Raw genomic sequence first — 18821 nt, forward strand, 5'->3', positions numbered from 1 at the left:
TTAATCAGCTTCTTGATATGCTACACCTGTCAGGTGGATGGATTATTTTGACAAAGGATGAAATGCTCACCAACACTGATGTAAACAATCCTTTTGCGAGTATGGACAATTTCTGGGATCTTTTACTTCATCTCATGAAACATGGGACCAACACTTTACACTTTACATGTTGCGTTTATATTTTTGTTCAGTGTAGATATGGAGCAGAAGTAGTAGCAGACTACAAAATGAATGACGTTTTATTTTCGTGTCAAATCGCCAATTGGCAACCCATCCCTTATGGGATTAATTGACACATAAACATTACAATAATTCAAGTTGTCCAGACTCAGAGTTGTTAACTGTCAGTCAGTGATGTGCTCCTAATGTGGTAGTGATGAGGTGCAGCAGAGCAGAGAGTCAAGATACACATTTAAAGATCAGGTTGATTTACAAACTGGGCCAGGTAGACGAGGAGCTTCCCTCCCTTTAATGTCACCACTTTACTGTGGCATTTCACTGAGCTGCTACATATCTAACCACTGCCTCTGGTCAGCCTTACTCAACCACTCTGAGATAGCAGCAGTTTCAACAGTGTAGATAACTCTACTTGGCATAGAAGTGGAAGAGAGAGGTTGAAAGCTGGTTTGCGTGTCTGCAGGTCCTTACCCCAGTGTGATGCAGGCCTCTCGTACCACCTGGGACCTCAGGTCTTTAGCCGACAGCTTCAGAGGGGCCTCCAGCAGACGGAGCTGCTGAGGGAAACTATCATACTCCATAGCTCCAGCCAGGAGCAGAGAACGCACCTTCTTCAGCTAGACAGAGGAAGCACAAACGTTTACGCTACAACCGTAGTTTCTGACTGTTTATAGGTTACTACTATCAACAAAGCCAGAATATACAGTACAAGGTGCTGAAATGGTCATGCAGACATTGATCATTAGTGGTTGTGGTCCTTACAGCGATGACTCGGTGCTCCCAGTCGTTTTTGTCGTCAGACAGAACCTCCCGGACCTTGGAGAGGTTGTCCTCCATCTCTCTGTTGGAGTGGATCTGGAGAGGAGAGGAAAGGAAAGACAGGAGTCAGACTGGGGTTGATAGCAATTTATACTGCAAACACACACACAGAACCACTATCTGTGCAAGTTACCTGGATAGTAGGAACCTCTTCAAAAGCCTTGATGAAGTCCTCCTCATCTACTGCTCCTGCAGCAGCATCTTTAGCAGAGATCTTGCCGGGTCCGGTGGCAGAGCTGGGCCTGCGGACAGAAGCTGCAGCTACAGTCCTCCTCCCACTGGGGGGCGCTTTGGAGGACGATGCGGAGGAGCAGGACCGGCCCCCATCCACAGAGTCCTCATCATCAAAGTTCTTATCTGCCAGGGGAGAGAGGAGAGGAGTGGTGTTAGTCCAGTTTTAAGTTATATAATTCCTGCATTGGTGACCACCATGCTCATTAGGACACACCTTAGGGAAACAAAAACAAGCATTTTATATTGGACACATAGCCTAGTATGTTCCAGTTTCACTTCTGTTTCCTGCCTACTGAGCTCGACCCTGTTGTTTGGGGTGAGTGTGTGCGTGCTGTAACCCACCCATCTGCCATGCTGGGTGTAGCTCAATTCATCTGGATTGTCACTGTTACATGAATACAAGTCATTCTGTCACCTCTACAGTTTTCCGGTTTATACGAGGGATTATGAATGAAGGGAAAATATGATCCTGGAGAGATGCCTGGAGCCAACATTATTTGACAGAAAGCTATGTGAGAGAACGGTAATGTACTCCTCAGCAGGAAGACAAACTGCACATGATAAAAACAGTTTTTTTCTTTGGAGGGATTCATACATTAAAAATAGCTAAACAAAGCCTGTTCAAAGGTTGTGTCCCTATAACCATAGTAACGTTAGTGATAATTATGAAAGACAGCAAAACAAGTCACCATTCAGACAACCAGACCGATATCTCCATAAACAAAGCAACAGGCAGGCACACGGAGAGAAACGCCCCGTTCACAGCTCAGTCTTCCCCCACTCATCCTCCTCACAACACTCCATTCCTCCACCAGACTGCTAACCTGTAATTACCATCAAACCAGTATATTTCTACTGAGAGAGACATTGAGACAGAGAAGAATGAGAAAGGCAGATCAATTGGGGAAAAGAGAGGAGGAAAAAAAACATCGGGAGAGATGTCGGTAGGTAGTGTGAGAGGAATAGAGAGAGAGAGAGAGACACCACGTAAAGAGAATATATTATAAATAGCATCTGGTTCTTACAGGCACAGATCTTCTTACACACCAGCTTCCTCAGCATCATGATCTATAGCACGCGCTCTAAAGTATTTCCTCACCACGCTTCTGCATCAACAGTGTGTGTGTGTGTGTCTGCGTGACGCGTGCCTTTCTGAGGGTGCTTGTGCAGCTCTGTGATGACAGTGCTAGACCAGCTTCCCCCTTAAACCCTTCTGTCCAAGGGTTAGCTGTCAAACACAGTGGTGTGTGTGTGTGTGTGTGTGTGTGTGTGTGTGTGTGTGTGTGTGGCAGGAGGATGCTGGCAGTTCCTGCATTGCCAGCCTGGTGTGACATGTCCTTAGGGACATTGGTTGTCCACCACAGAGGGAGGGGAGGGGCCAGCACCTGTGATGTCACCTCTGATCAATCATTGTTTATTCAGGGTGTTGCTGGAGGAAAAAACAAAAAGGAACCTAGCCTGGTGGTCATTGGCCCAGGATATAAACACAGTTTATAGTCCACTACTGTTACTTACACTGCATTACGTATATTCATGAAATATATGTATGAATACGTATGTAAATTAATTCATATTTTTACTGTGTTTGGCATGGCACGTCACACCATAACACTAGCATACCTCAACATTGTGTTGGCTTAATTTCCCCCTGCAGCCTGTCTAGCATGCTGTCAAACTATCTCAGTAAAAACCATCACTAGCTCACCCACCCAGAGTTAAGAAAGCTTTTGTTCCAACATAACAAAAGCATAAAATCAATTCTGCTTTGCCTCATGCAAGCTGCCGAAATTATACATAGTTTGCTTCGAGTCTCCCTGCTCTAGCTTCCATCTACCCTTAGTTTATATACAGGGAGGTGTAAAACAGAAAGCACATACTGGTATTAGAAACCATCCCTCTCATGTTTGTATGCATACTCACACAGCAGTGCTTTATTACACTGATCAAGAGTAAAGTTATGGCCCCTTAGCTCTCTAGTGTAGTGCTAGTTATTTATGTGTGGCGTGTGGGGGCTAGCATTATCACTGTGAGACAATAGTCAGACAATAGTCAGTGACGACTGAGGTTTGCATTATTGTACCAAAGAAACAGAGATGGGACTGCAGCCTGTGAAAAGCATGAGAAAAGGCTCATCCAACAGCATCTATCTTACTGACGGCACACGTTCCATTTGCTTTGCACTGAGGCTAGCAGCATCAGGATACCAGAGAGACAGGGAGGAGACTGCAGCATGTGGGATCGCTCAATCCTTTACTAGGAGTAAATGTCAACTTTATTCAACAGCATCCATCTCATTAATTGAACACCTTCAAATCAGTTTTACCCTGATCGCTAAATGACACGGAGTTTCAGACATAGTTAGAAGAAGATAGATAGAACTGTTCTATATCTATGGTATTAGAGTACTGAAAGAATAGCCTGAGACAAACTCATGATTATGTTCAGAGAACCCTCCCAAATACCATCTCTAAACAGAGACTATTTACCTTCAGTTTATTGATTGCAGCAGTTACAGCAGCACTTAATCAAACACTGACACAAAAATGTCTTGAGCTGATTTATACACACATAGGGAGCCATTAACACAGCGGGCGGATGGACGGACACACACACACACCCGTCCTCCCAGGGGGCAGTAGTTAGGTCGTTAGCTGTGTGTCTGTAGCCTGTGGCAGAGCAGGGTCTGTGTTAGTAATCCACATCATCATCTAACTCCATCACATCCTGCCTGCTCTGCCCTCAGCCTGCTCTGCCCTCAGCCTGCTCTGCCTAGTGATATGATTACTGTAAGCTGGACTGTCCTGTTCTACATGTAGGCTACTATGTGACTATGCATTATATGACCTATTTCTTGAGCTGAATGCTCAAAATCATGGACACTGGTCAATGACTGTATGGAGGATTGGTAGGGAAAGACAGGTAAGACCATCAGTGACTTGTCCTTGATGATAGAGGAGGAATAATATGGGCGATGTCATGGAGAGGTTGTCCTCTCTGGCGCCCTCTGCTGGTGGAAGTGAAACTGCATTGTCTGCCCCATAGAGACATCCACATCATTGTATGGCCCTATCTAGTTCACAGGAAGTTGTCTGACTGTAGTCTACATCCTTCAGGAAGTTTAACAGTTCAAGTGTCCCCCGACCGCCACAGATTCTCTCTCCAATTAAAACATCCCCAACACTGCAGGACTGCCATTGACCGCTTTCTGACTGCTGCTAGAGTTGCTCTATAAAGCAATATAATGTAGGAAACTGCTAGCTAGAGCTAGACAAGTACATGGAAGAGAAAAGAAGCCATACGTGACAGCACAGGAGGACTGATATAGGTCATTACTCAGGCTTCAGGAATGTTACTGAAATGATGCACTGCACTGCCAAACTCAAAGATCAAGGAGAGAACAGAGAAACAAAAATGGATGGGTGGATGGATGAAGAGGATGTCTGTACCTCTGGGGAACAGGAACAGAACAGTAACTTAGTGCATTTCTCAGTATATGGAATATCACCAAGGATCATTATTGTGGTTTCAGGATTACTATAAGGACAAACACTTACTAACAAAACCACCATACAAACTCACTAGGGGAGAATGCCATTATCAGAATACACACAACACTACCTAATCTGTCCACTAGATGCTGAAGCACCCTGTGTGCTGCACAGGTTGCCATTTATTGGGATGACTCTTGTACTGGAGGCAGCTCTGCAGGGTAGTCATTAGCTGGCACAGCCACAAAGTCATAAAATCTGCTAACCACATGCCTAAACTTAAATTAAAGGAAAGATTCACCCATTCTGAATGTTATATTGTTTTGGTGCATTTATGAGCAATATTATATTGTTTACCAGGGTAAATGTAAAGTCCATGGAGAATAAGAACACCTCCTCCCAGCTGCCCACTGCACTGAGGACAGGAAACACTGTCACCACCGATAAATCCGTGAGAATTGAGAATTTCAATAAGCATTTTTCTACGGCTGGCCATGCTTTCCACCTGGCTACCTCTACCCCGGTCAACAGCACTGCACCCCCCACAGCAACTCGCCTGAGCCTTCCCCATTTCTCCTTCTCCCAAATCCAGTCAGCTGATGTTCTGAAAGAGCTGCAAAATCTGGACCCCTACAAATCAGCCGGGCTACACAATCTGGACCCTTTCTTTCTAAAACTATCTGCCGAAATTGTTGCAACCTATATTAATAGCCTGTTCAACCTCTCTTTTGTGTCGTCTGAGATTCCCAAAGATTGGAAAGAAGCTGCGGTCATCCCCCTCTTCAAAGGGGGTGACACTCTTGACCAAAACTGCTACAGACCTATATCTATCCTACCCTGCCTTTCTAAGGTCTTCGATAGCCAAGTCAACAAACAGATTACCGACCATTTCGAATCCCACCACACCTTCTCCGCTATGCAATCTGGTTTCAGAGCTGGTCATGGGTGCACCTCAGCCACGCTCAAGGTCCTAAACGATATCTTAACCACCATCGATAAGAAACAATACTGTGCAGCCGTATTCATTGACCTGGCCGAGGCTTTCGACTCTGTCAATCACCACATCCTCATCGGCAGACTCGATAGCCTTGGTTTCTCAAATGATTGCCTCACCTGGTTCACCAACTACTTCTCTGATTGAGTTCAGTGTGTCAAATCGGAGGGCCTGTTGTCCGGGCCTCTGGCAGTCTCTATGGGGGTGCCACATGGTTCAATTCTTGGGCCGACTCCCTTCTCTGTATACATCAATGATGTTGCTCTTGCTGCTGGTGAGTCTCTGATCCACCTCTAAGCAGACGACACCATTCTGTATAATTCTGGCCCTTCTTTGGACATTGTGTTAACAACCCTCCAGACGAGCTTCAATGCCATACAACTCTCCTTCCGTGGCCTCCAACTGCTTTTAAATATAAGTAAAACAAAGTGCATACTATTCAACCGACCGCTCCCTGCAACTGCCCGCCCGTCCAGCATCACTACTCTGGACGGTTCTGACTTAGAATATGTGGACAACTACAAATACCTAGGTGTCTGGATAGACTGTAAACTCTCCTTCCAGACTCACATCAAACATCTCCAATCCAAAGTTAAATCTAGAATTGGCTTCCTATTTCGCAACAAAGCATCCTTCACTCATGCTGCCAAACATACCCTCGTAAAACGGACCATCCTACAGATCCTCGACTTCGGCGATGTCATTTATAAAATAGCCTCCAATACCCTACTCAATAAACTGGATGTAGTCTATCACAGTGCCATCCGTTTTGTCACCAAAGCCCCATACACTACCCACCACTGCGACCAGTACGCTCTCGTTGGCTGACCCTCGCTTCATACTCGTCGCCAAACCCACTGGCTCCAGGTCATCTACAAGACCCTGCTAGGTATAGTCCCCCCTTATCTCAGCTCGCTGGTCACCATAGCAGCACCCACCTGTAGCACGCGCTCCAGCAGGTATATCTCTCTGGTCACCCCCAAAACCAATTCCTCCTTTGGCCGCCTCTCCTTCCAGTTCTCTGCTGCCAACGACTGGAACGAACTACAAAAATCTCTGAAACTGGAAACACTTATCTCCCTCACTAGCTTTAAGCACCAGCTATCAGAGCAGCTCACAGATTACTGCACCTGTACATAGCCCATCTATAATTCAGCCCAAACAACTACCTCTTCCCCTACTGTATTTATTTATTTTTGCTCCTTTGCACCCCATTATTTCTATTTCTACTTTGCACATTCTTCCACTGCAAATCTACCATTCCAGTGTTTTACTTGCTATATTGTATTTACTTCGCCACCATGGCCTTTTTTTTTGCCTTTACCTCCCTTATCTCACCTCATTTGCTCACATTGTATATAGACTTATTTTTCTACTGTATTATTGACTCTATGTTTGTTTTACTCCATGTGTAACTCTGTGTTGTTGTATGTGTCAAACTGCTTTGCTTTATCTAGGCCAGGTCGCAATTGTAAATGAGAACTTGTTCTCAACTTGCTGTTACGTTCCCCAGTTTCTGTGTTGTGGTTTGTTATGTGTGTGTTTCAGGATGGCTATTGCCGTTCAAGCAGAGAGACATGTTGTCCGGTATGACGTAAAATTGCAATAAATCTGCTCTCACGACATTGGAAGTTAATAAGAATGTGCCTTTTAGATTGTAAAAACATCTATTATACATTTCAATACTAGCCAATGTCATAACGCTGGAGGTTGTCTTCTCCTGAATGAGCCAATGATCATATTTCTGCCATATTCCTACCTCGAGAAATGTGTAATTTAACAGAGGGTCCACCACATTTCTCCTATTTGTCAGCCTCTTCAGTCCAGGATGCATTGCATAGTGCCGTTGCACGGCCGTTGAGAATGTCAGACTCCACTCTGCAAGGCACATCAATCTGCAGTTTGTACATGGTGAGATTGTAGACACCTAAATTGATAGTGCAGTTTGTTTAGGCGATTACACAGCTAACTAGCTACTTCATATGCTGATATTGACTTTGGTATTACTGTATGTAGCTAAGTTTGCTAGCTAGCAATAGAGAAAGCGTTGCATTGTGGGGTTTGTAGTCGACTTGAGCTGCAACAGATTTCCACAATGTTTTTCACATGTTGCTACCAACCTTATTATAATGACAAAATGAAAAATTTGTTCACAATAAAACATTGTTCTCACATATTACTGTTATTTAACATTGTAAATTATAGGAATTGGTGGTTTTGGGTGGATTTTTTCCTTTAAAACTTCCCTTAAAAATAACGTTGCCAATGTAAGCTGCCTATTTCTCAGGTCCAGATACTAGAATATGCATATAATTGACAGAGTAGGATAGAAAACACTCCAAAACTGTCAAAATATTGTCTGTGAGTATAACAGAACTGATTTTGCAGGGGAAAACCTGAGGAAATCCAACCCGGAAGTGCCTTTTATTTTGAAAAATCACTGTTCCATTGCCTGCCTTTCGTCCATTTAAAGGGATATCAACCAGATTCCTTTTCCAATGGCTTCCTCAGGGTGTGAACAGTCTTTAGACATAGTTTCAAGCTTTTATTCTGAAAAATGAGCGAGATTTATCAAAACGCGTCAGTGGATAGACGGAGGTCCTTACATTAGTTCATGCGCTCGACACTGGTTGCTCAACATTTTCTTTCTCTCCAGTATTGAATAGTTTACAGTCCGGTTGAAATATTATCGATTATTGATGTTAAAAACAACCTGAGGATTGATTATTAAAAACGTTTGACATGTTTCTACGAACTTTACGGATACTTTTTGGAATTTTCGTCAAGCCTTGATGACCTGCCTAAGGCTGTGGAATACTGAACATAACGCGCCAAACAAATGGAGTTACTTTGATATAGAAATAATCTTTATCGAACAAAAGGAACATTTATTGTGTAACTGGGAGTCTCGTGAGTGCAAACATCCGAAGATCATCAAAGGTAAGCGATTAATTTTATTGCTTTTCTGGCTTTCGTGACCAATATACATTGCTGCTAGGTGTTCTTAATGTTTTGTCTAGTGATCGATAAACTCACACAAACGCTTGGATTGCTTTCGCTGTAAAGCATATTTTCAAAATCTGACACGACAGGTGGATTAACAACAAGCTAAGCTGTGTTTTGCTATATTGCACTTGTGATTTCATGAATATAAATAATTGTAGCATTTTTTTATTTATTTGGCGCTCTGCAATTCAGCGGTTGTTTACGAAAATGATCCCGCTAAAGGGATCCGTGCGTCAAGAAGTTTGAAGAACAATTTTGATTATGAAATTGGCCCATCTAGTGGAAATTGCTCAGCTCTGCCTCCAGGACAAGATTTATCCCAATAAACCTGTGTGTGCTGCATGCGCAAGTGGCTGCAGAGCAGATGAGTCCTCGTTTCAGTCCACATTCAGCAGCATCCTAACTGCGTGGCAGGCAGCACTTGTAATCCCTGGGCCACAGATTTATATTTTGTGGATTTCTTAGGCTCAGGCGATGCTTTTCGCATGTCCGTTCTAAGCTGGAGGGTGAGAAAGAATGGACTCTGACACAAAGTATTTTCTTTAGTTCCTTCCATGCAAGTGTCTCCTGTCCTGACTGATTCAGGCTCCAGGGGTTCTGAGGACCCAGCTAATCTGGGGGGAAATAGACAGATCTGGTACCAGATCTGTCTAAGGCTGGGGGGAAGAGCATTGCTGCACTGAGTGTCATTCTGTTTTCAACAACTAGTTCCTCCAGCACTGTCCTGGTCTGTGAGCCTGTCACTCTAGTCAGCAGTTTACATAAGTCTGAGGGCTTCAGGCTAGGCTAATGTTCAGCACAATGTCATTAGTGATCTCTCATTATGCTGATGCCTATAAGAGCAAACAGGGACCGCTCAGACAAAACACCCACCCCATCCCTCGCTCACTCTGAGACACACGCATACACACAGGCGGACACACACAGGCGTGCGCTGAATAATAATAATAACCATTACTAAAGCATTTGACAATGTTCTGCTTCCCTATAATCCCTAAGGGATTTAAATCCATGTGAATCTAACGTTGGGAAAAGGAGAGAAAGAGAGCTCACGCTTACTTGGTATCATTCCTTGACAGCCCGCTATGGGAGGTGTTCCCTGTTGCCATGGTAAAATAACCATAAAGGCTTAAGTGGCAGATCAGGTTCAAGACTCTCTTCCCATTGGTTGCTCATGTGTCAAGGAGGGTCAAAGATCATCTACCTGGTCAGTCAGCTACGCTCTTCAGGCTTTTAAATGAGAGATCTCTGATTACTGACTGTAGGATGAAAAGCCGATCTTTCCACAGTGCTTGAAAGGCTCTGTTAATTAAAACTGATCTGCTTTGCTACGTAATAAGACAGCCAACAAAGCACAAATATTTTACACACAGAGGGGAAAGTGTGTCCCTAAGGAGCCACCGTACCAGTGGGATCTCTCATACTTTACGGGCAGTGGCGACTAGCTCCATGTTTGCTAGGGTGAGCAGAAATCAGAGACCGAAAATGAGCAAAGAGTCAGTATTAAGTGTGGCCAAGTGTTAGGTAAATGTTGAGTGTTGTAAACAAAGGCAAGAATGTGGTAAAGTAATGGGCTGGCTCTCACCATAAAGTACTACATCCCCCTCTGGTAAAGGCAAAAGAAAGTGAAAGCCTCTAGCATCAAGTGTACTGTCAGGAGTTAGGCCTAACCTATTCATCAGAGTATGAAAGGACAGAGGCATCACAGAGGTAGACAGACAGACTGGGGATTTAGAACAGAGCCTGCAGCAGCATCCTAACAGTGAAGGTTAGTGGAAGTGTTTCAGTCAGACACTTAGTTATGTCTTCAACTCTAGACAGATGGTTTATTCTGAGCCATGACGTTTGTAAAAATCCTATAATAAACAACATATAAAGCCTAGGCCAAGCAGCACAAAAACGTCTGTCCCTATATAGTGCACTACTTTTGAACAGGGCCATATGGTCAACCGTAGTGCATACGATGAATAGGGTGCCATGTGGGACTCACACTAAATGTTTGGGTTCAGAGTAAAGACTCTGCTTCTGTGACAAATGGGACAATAAAGGCCAGATCTGAAAGGGGGAAAACATAGGCAGTTGTAAAATGCCATAAACAAAAAAAAATATTTGGGGAAATGTTATCACAGCATAGACACACATTTGTACTGAGACACACAGCTGAGACCCGGGCTCTGGGCTGTTTCAGAGAAAAAAAGTAAGTTTCTATACGACTTCATTATAACAAAACAAACAGAGGTCAGCTCCTCAGTAGTCTCTCTCTGTCTCTCTAGAGGAGCATATAGTTAGTTCTTAATGAAGAGTCAATCAAAGGTTGAGATAAAAGACAGCAGCCATCTGTCAGTGAGGAAATCCACTCAGCAGGCTGAAGGGCAATGTCAGTTAATTGAACACTGATAGAACTTTGCGATATCATCACCCCCCCCCCCCGTCTATGGCAAGACAGACAGTGATGGATATTCACTTTCTCAGTGCTACTCTTATGGCTATAACAAGGGCAGTGAGAGGGCTCTGTGGATCAACTTTTTGTGACACTAGCCAAAGCTACAGCAACATAACTGAGTGAAATTATAGGCCTACAGTTATTTGTGTTGTTCCTTTACATGTTTTGTGTCATGAGTTAGGTTGCGGCTCACTAGATACATACATCTTAAATTTTACAAAAATTCTCAGCGACAAAAGAGTGATCAAATGAAGATCCTACATCTGTATCTTCTGAATCATTTGTCTCTTGTGCACCATAACAGCATTAATTTCCCTCTATCTCAAGGAAAATAAACATGACTCTGTTCTCTATCTGTAGGAGTCAGTGGCAGCAGTTTTCCATAGTGAAACTGAGTAAGGGATAATCAACGAGGGGCTATGCAATCTATGGAAAATAATGAACGGCATGTGCAAAATAGTTGGGAAGAGATTTTTGATGTACCGATTCCATGGTACAGGGTGTATGAGTTGATATATAAAACAACGCAAGATTCAAGACTTTGTGCTTTTCAGCTAAAATTATTATATAGAATTTTTGCCACCAACAAAATGTTGAATATTTGGGGCATAAAATCATCGAAGCTCTGCAGATTTTGTTGTGAGGATACAGAATCAATAGACCATTTATTTTGGTATTGCCCTCAGGTAGCCTGTTTCTGGTCTCAGGTTCAGGAATGGCTGAAAATGCATAGCATTGATCTAAAATTGCCCCTAGAAATAGTACTGTTAGGAGATCTGGAGAGACCGGGTCAGTCAATTACTAACACACTTAGTAAAAGTATTTATCTTCAACACGCTTCTATTCTAGCTTCTATTCGATTAGATAGATTGAAATTGTACATTAAACATCATAGCATAGTTGAAAGATATGTGTTGCGTAGAAACATGAAGTGGGTGGCCAGCAGAGATAGATGGAATGGGCTGAGGGAAGCTGAGGGTTGGTATGTGGAATTGGAGACAAGTGGGAGTGGAGTTGTTGTGTGAGAGAGAGAATGATGGTCTCAAAAGATAAAGGGGGAAAAAAGTCCAAATAAAACATAATAAAAGTACATTTGAATGACACTAAGTGGCAGTGTTTTTACAACTAATGCCGGTTTGCCTGAGGCTGATGCCATGCAGGTGTTTGTACACATGCATATACACACACTCTCATTCAAATAAACACATACAAGAACACACGCATGTAATAGTGCCAGACATGCACACTAACATATAAAGTAGGCATTGCTGTTATGATTTCAGTTGTCCTTGATGTCCTTTGTTTAAAAAATAATAATAATAATTTTAAAAAAATGTTGCATTGTTGTTTTCTGTTTTCTTCTGTCTTTTCCTTTGTTCTCTTTAGTTCATTATCTTGGTTGTTGGTGCATTGGGGGGTTCTTGGGGTGGGGAATGGAATTCATTGTATTTTTTCTTTTTTTTTCTTGGGGGGGCTGTGGGAGGGGTCTCGAATGGTTGAGGGACAGCTATTGGGGAACTGTGGGGGGATCTTGGAGGGTTCGGGTTTCACAAGATTGTGATCATGACATATTTTATATCACTATCATGCACACGCACCCTCACACATAAGGATGGCTCTGTTGCGGAAAGACTGATACATGTTTGATAGTGTCTTGATGCTGTAGTGTTTGTCCTTGATGTTCTAATACTTTGTTACCCCTTCCTGGTGTTTTTTGTAATAAATATATATATTTTTTTAAATTAAATAAAATAAACGGCATGTGGGTTCCACGACCCACTAGCGGAGTGGAACTGACCTTCCACGGGGTTGCATGATTTTCCAGAGAACGCATTGAGCCTCGATTTGATTTTGCCTTTCATACCATGGCTATAATTTAGAACATTTGACACTAGAAATTGTTTCATTTGCCGGTAGAAATGTGTTCAACATCCCACTGAAGTAGCTAGCCAGTTTACTAGATAGTTACAGAGTTGCCGTGGTAACCAAACAAACAGACCTTTCTAGTTTAGCTCACCAAACCATCAGTCCTAGCTTGCCATAATGAAAATCGAATTCAACAATGACAATAATGTTTTTAAATCAATTTTTTTTTCTTCAAATCAGCTAAAACATAGAACATGTAAGAATGAACTATATATCTATTATCCCCGAAAATACTCATGCATCCCTACCTCACTCCCAGGTTTCAGCCTCTTTGTCTAGTAAAGTAAGCCATACACTTGTTATAAAAACGATAGCTTAAGCTTTTAAAGAGTTAGCTAACAAAATAAAGTTTGTCCCTGCTCCCCCTTTCTCTTTTGCTGCTGTGGCTGGATATATTTAAATAAACTAATCTGAGAAAAAATGTATGTAATCGAAGACAGATAAATGTAGCTATCTTGCTTGCACTTGATACAGTTCCAAACGAACTAGCTAGCTAACTTGCTAGACTAGTAACGTTAGTTAACCATGTTTCTATCATCAACATACTTGTGGATATTGGATAGATAATTGCTGTTACAATTGTGGCAGCAATATTATAGATCTAAACGATGCTAGAAGAGTTTTTAGGTTATAGCTAGCTTTTGTAGTTATTAACAAGTTGGCAAGCTTGTTATTAACAAGTTATTAACAAGTTGCCTCAGCTTGCCAACTTGTTATTAACAAGTTGGCAAGCTGAGGTGATTCAAGTGAATTGTGTTTTGCGCCGCAGAGCTTTTGTATCGAGAACTGGTCCCTCGCCCACTGGTTGCCTGCCACAGCTCACAGAGCTAAATAACCTTAAGAACTGTGTTGAACCAAGACAGAATATCTATTTACCAAGAAAAGCAAATGTGCTTTACAGAACTGTATTGAAACTATGTTTGGTAGAAATAGGATGTTTCTTTTGGTCTGGCGAGAATGATTCTGTCGTGGAGCAGCGCCACACTTAAATGAACGCAAAGGAAACACTGGTGTGCATGCTATGAGAGAGTCGTTTCTAAAATCTTCTCTCTTGTTTAACATGCCACTGTATAACCAAGATCATTTCACCATTATATGTGACTCGTTTTAGGAAACTTGGCACATGTCGCACATTACTACTTCACAGGAGATGCGATTTTTGGCAGAAATGCCTTCTGTAACATGTGACCTTTCATGTGCCTTAATAACAAATTGTATGCCATCTGTAAATACGAATACAATTTTTAAATTACGAGCCTAGTTGGTTTAGCCACAGAAAGAGACAGGAACCTTCCCGCTAGCCATGATTGGTTGAGATAATAAGTGAGCTGTACATGCCAAGAGATGAGTGGATTGGTCTGCCATGTAACACGCTTCTGTCTATAACATGAGCTGGTCAGTATGTGTAGGTAATCCTTTCTAACGCGTCTTTTTTGAAAGATACTGCAAAGGTGTTGTTCTCCACTTTCTGGAGTTTGGAAATCAGTGGAAGTAGAGTATGATAGCTAAGGGGATGAAGAAAATTCTGGTGTTAATTGCAAATATAGAGAGGGAGAAGCGTCCATTCATGTATACGGGTAAGATAGTCTAGCTAGCTACATTTTCAGATATTACACGTATCTAATTTAGTCAGAAAGTTGTTTTCATTTTAAGTTAAAGTGTACTGTTAGCCAGCTAACATTAGCTGGCTCTCTCGCAAGCTAAAGTTACATGTATGATGTGTGTAGTTATATTATTCGTATCTCAGAGCCATTTGTATTGCTAGTTATAGCCTAATGTTAGCTAGCTAACATTGAACGTTATGAGTTGGGATTATGGTTCATTGTTTAGCTAGCTAGCTATATGTAAACAAAAGACTCCACTATGCAAGTAACCATTTCAATAGAATGTTCATGATGTCACTGCGACAACTGTCGATAGACGTAGATGGTAAATTCGCTCTGGCTATCTACTCCGATTTCAGAGCACTCTCGTCTGTGTGCCAGCAGAATAACTGATGAATTAACGAACGCTCAACACCCATTGAATATGGCCGATGTCAGTAAATGTTGGCAAAAAAAAGTTATTCAATTGTTGCCAGCAGCACATTTGCAATCACCAACGTTAGCCAGTTAGCTTGGGTGCTCCTTGGCCAGAGCGTCCTTGGGATCAATTTCCAAACGCCTTAAGGTACTATGTTCATCTGTACAAACAATAGTACGCAAGTATAAACACCATGGGACCACGCAGCCGTCATACCGCTCAGGAAGGAGACGCGTTCTGTCTCCTAGAGATGAACGTACTTTGGTGCGAAAAGTGCAAATGAATCCCAGAACAACAGCAAAGGACCTTGTGAAGATGCTGGAGGAACATGTACAAAAGTATCTATATCCACAGTAAAACAAGTCCTATATCGACATAACCTGAAAGGCCGCTCAGCAAGGAAGAAGCCACTGCTCCAAAACCGCCATAAAAAAGCCACACTACGGTTTGCTACTGTACATGGGGACAAAGATCGAAGTTTTGGAGAAATGTCCTCTGGTCTGATGAAACAAAAATAGAACTGTTTGGCCATAAGGACCATCGTTATGTTTGGAGGAAAAAGGGGGAGGCTTGCAAGCCAAAGAACACCATCCCGACCGTGAAGCACGGGGGTGGCAGCATCATGTTGTGGGTGTGCTTTGCTGCAGGAGGGACTGGTGCACTTCACAAAATATATGGCATCATGAGGTTGGAAAATGATGTGGATATACTAAAGCAACATCTCAAGACATCAGTCAGGAAGTTAAAGCTTGGTCGCAAATGGGTCTTCCAAATGGACAATGACCCCAAGCATACTTCCAAAGTTGTGGCAAAATGGCTTAAGGACAACAAAGTCAAGGTATTGGAGTGGCAATCACAAAGCCCTGACCTCAATCCTATAGAATATTCGTGGGCAGAACTGAAAAAGCGTGTGTGAGCAAGAAGGCATATAAACCTGACTCAGTTACACCAGCTCTGTCAGGAGGAATGGGCCAAAATTCACTAAACCTATTGTGGGAAGGTTGTGGAAGGCTACCTGAAACGTTTGACCCAAGTTAAACAATTAAAGGCAATGCTACCAAATACTAATTGAGTGTATGTAGCTTCTGACCCACTGGGAATGTGATGAAAGAAATAAAAGCTGAAATAAATCATTTTCTCTACTATTATTCTGACATTCTTAAAATAAAGTGTTGATCCTAATTTGGCTAAGGTGTATGTAAACCTCCGACTTCAACTGTATGTATGTATATGTATATAAATATAAAATAAATAGATTATACAACAAAACAGCGGTCTGTTTTATCCTACACAATAAAAACAGACATGGTAAACAACAACAATCGTTCTCTATTAGAGAGTTGGAAAACAACAGCCCCACCATTCACTATCTGTTGTTTTTCGATCTATATGTTCACTATCTGGGCACTAGGAAATGGGCCTACAATCTCAAATTGCTACATTGTCTCACAAGAAATATACAAAATAACTAGACAAATCATAGGTTAATATGATTTTCTCTACATTACAAATCATTGCCCCCCCCCCCCCCTCTCGAGAGCGAGAGCAAGCGAGAAACAACCATTCGCCTCTGAGCCCTGTGTGTTCTGCCCTTGACATTAAATAGTCCATTCCATTCATGCTCTTACCTTCCCCGGTTGTCATAGTGCAAAGCCTTCCTTCCATGCAGAGCAGAGAGAAGAGAGTGAGTGAACAGTCAGGGAGAATGTTGCTTCACGTCTGTGTGTGTGTGTCTCTCTCCCTGCACTCCTCTCTCTCTCCTCCTGTTCTAGTCTGGTGACTACTGCATCCAATACCGCTGCCATCCCTCTCATTTTACATTTACATTTACATTTTAGTCATTTAGCAGATGCTCTTATCCTGAGCAACTTACAGTAGTGAGTGCATACATTTTCATACTTTGTTTTTTGCATACTGGTCTCCCCTGGGAATCGAAGCTACAACCCTGGCGTTGCAAGTAGAGGGCTGCGGGTCCGGACAGAGATCATTGCGGCGCGGTCTGTATTTTTCATGATGCGGGCGGTCAGACTGATGACTTAGGGATGTAAAATGTTGTTGTTCCACAAGGCCTACTTACTGTATTAAAAGCACATCTTTATCTCATTGTTTACACACTCTCAGAATTTGGTGCTTCAAGCTGGGACCATGGCTGGCAAGTGAGCTGCGTCACATATGCCTAAAATAACATTGCGGGACTGCGGTTGGGTTCGGGACAAGTTCTTGCTGTAGTGGGTGGAAGTCGGACAGAAATCCCACGGGGGTGAGCTGGTGCGGTATGAAAAGCTGCGGGTGCTGGCGGGATGAAGAAATCAGTCCCGCGCAGAACTCTAGTTGCAAATGCCATGGTGTACCAACTGAGCCACACGGGAACACATATCAAGAGGCTCAGGCTGCAGTGGACCCCTCATTTTTGCAGAGAAGTGACATTTGGGCTTTTAGCAACAAAAAATGCCACTCCTATCAGATGAAGGTTGCCATGTGATTTACAGAAGAAACATCATCGAGGGTGAACATACAGTACAACAACCAGCACAAACTGAGTCAATGGATGCTTCTCTATCTCATGAGTCATCTCAACAGTACCTATAAGCCTTCTGCAAGATAAATCTGGGGACTTAGAACAAATCACTGTGTTGTGGTAAATGTGACTTCTACAGTAAGTCTATATGAGATTCACAGCCACAATCTGACAGCAGCAGCCTACGCATCACAACCTTTCACCTCTACAGGAGGAAAACCCATCGCTTACGCCTCAGCAGTCAGGACATTATAACATCCCATCATATCCCAGGAGATGAACTACTAAAGTTTCTATTTCCTGTCAACTAAACTGAAGCATGTTCTACTTGTAGCCGATGTATGCCTCTAGGGAATACAGATACTTTACCACTACAATGACAGATGAAATTCAATAGTTTGCAATGCCAATAGCTTTTCCTTTGGTTTCAGTCCATTAGCAACATTTCTCCGTGTTCCTTTGAGGTAAGACAGATGGAGGTTGAGGTTACTCTGGTCAGATGGAAAGGAACAGGAGAGCTATTCCTTCAGTTCCCTGACTAGCTAGGAGCATTCTGACCCCCATCTGTGTCTCCAGGTCCTAATGGCTAGGGGGCCCACACAACGCTGGTCAGCACAGAGGGTAGTATTCATTAGAACACACTGCAGCAAAATGTTTTGCAACAACGAGTGTTTCTAATTGGTCAAGTTCAGGTAGTTCCTCCCTGTTTCAGCCCGTTCTGTTCCATTTGGTGCCTAATGAATACGATCCATGTCTCCGCAGTGAAAGGCCCTCATTACCATGTGTTCTGTTGACTGCCCTCCTCTCTAAGTTACACACACACACACACACACACACACACACACACACACACACACACACACACACACACACACACACACACACACACACACACACACACACACACACACACACACACACACACACACACACACACAGAGAGAGAAACTATTTCCCTCAGAGTCGAGAGCTGAGCTCCTTTTTACAAGGTAGGGGAACAATCTTAGTCATCGCCCTCAGCTCTGTCATATATTAGTTTGAGTTGAACCGTTAGGGGAAAACAAAAGCGCCAAGTGCATAATGAATGGTGTAATATTACTTTTCATTTTCCAATTAAAATGTCATCAAAACAGCATGCGTCTGAGATTAATCTGGAAATATGATTTTGAAGAGTGAGGGGGTGAAGCAGTATAG

At 42.7% G+C, this 18821-nt stretch overlaps 1 protein-coding gene across 6 annotated transcripts in view; it reads right to left on the reverse strand.

The window, feature by feature from the left end:
- The window catches only part of LOC120064216 (CLIP-associating protein 1-B-like), a 113010-nt gene that overhangs the window by 35954 nt on the left and 58235 nt on the right, over nucleotides 1–18821 (reverse strand). For all 6 annotated transcript variants that reach the window (XM_039014630.1, XM_039014625.1, XM_039014624.1 and 3 more), the window contains 3 exons: nucleotides 1130–1353; nucleotides 940–1032; nucleotides 649–794 (listed from right to left, as the gene is read on the reverse strand). In XM_039014630.1, coding sequence (XP_038870558.1) covers nucleotides 649–794; nucleotides 940–1032; nucleotides 1130–1353 — 463 coding nt within the window. The remainder of the gene's footprint in view (nucleotides 1–648; nucleotides 795–939; nucleotides 1033–1129; nucleotides 1354–18821) is intronic.

This window comes from Salvelinus namaycush, chromosome 19, assembly GCF_016432855.1.
Source record: "Salvelinus namaycush isolate Seneca chromosome 19, SaNama_1.0, whole genome shotgun sequence".
NCBI lineage: Eukaryota > Metazoa > Chordata > Actinopteri > Salmoniformes > Salmonidae > Salvelinus > Salvelinus namaycush.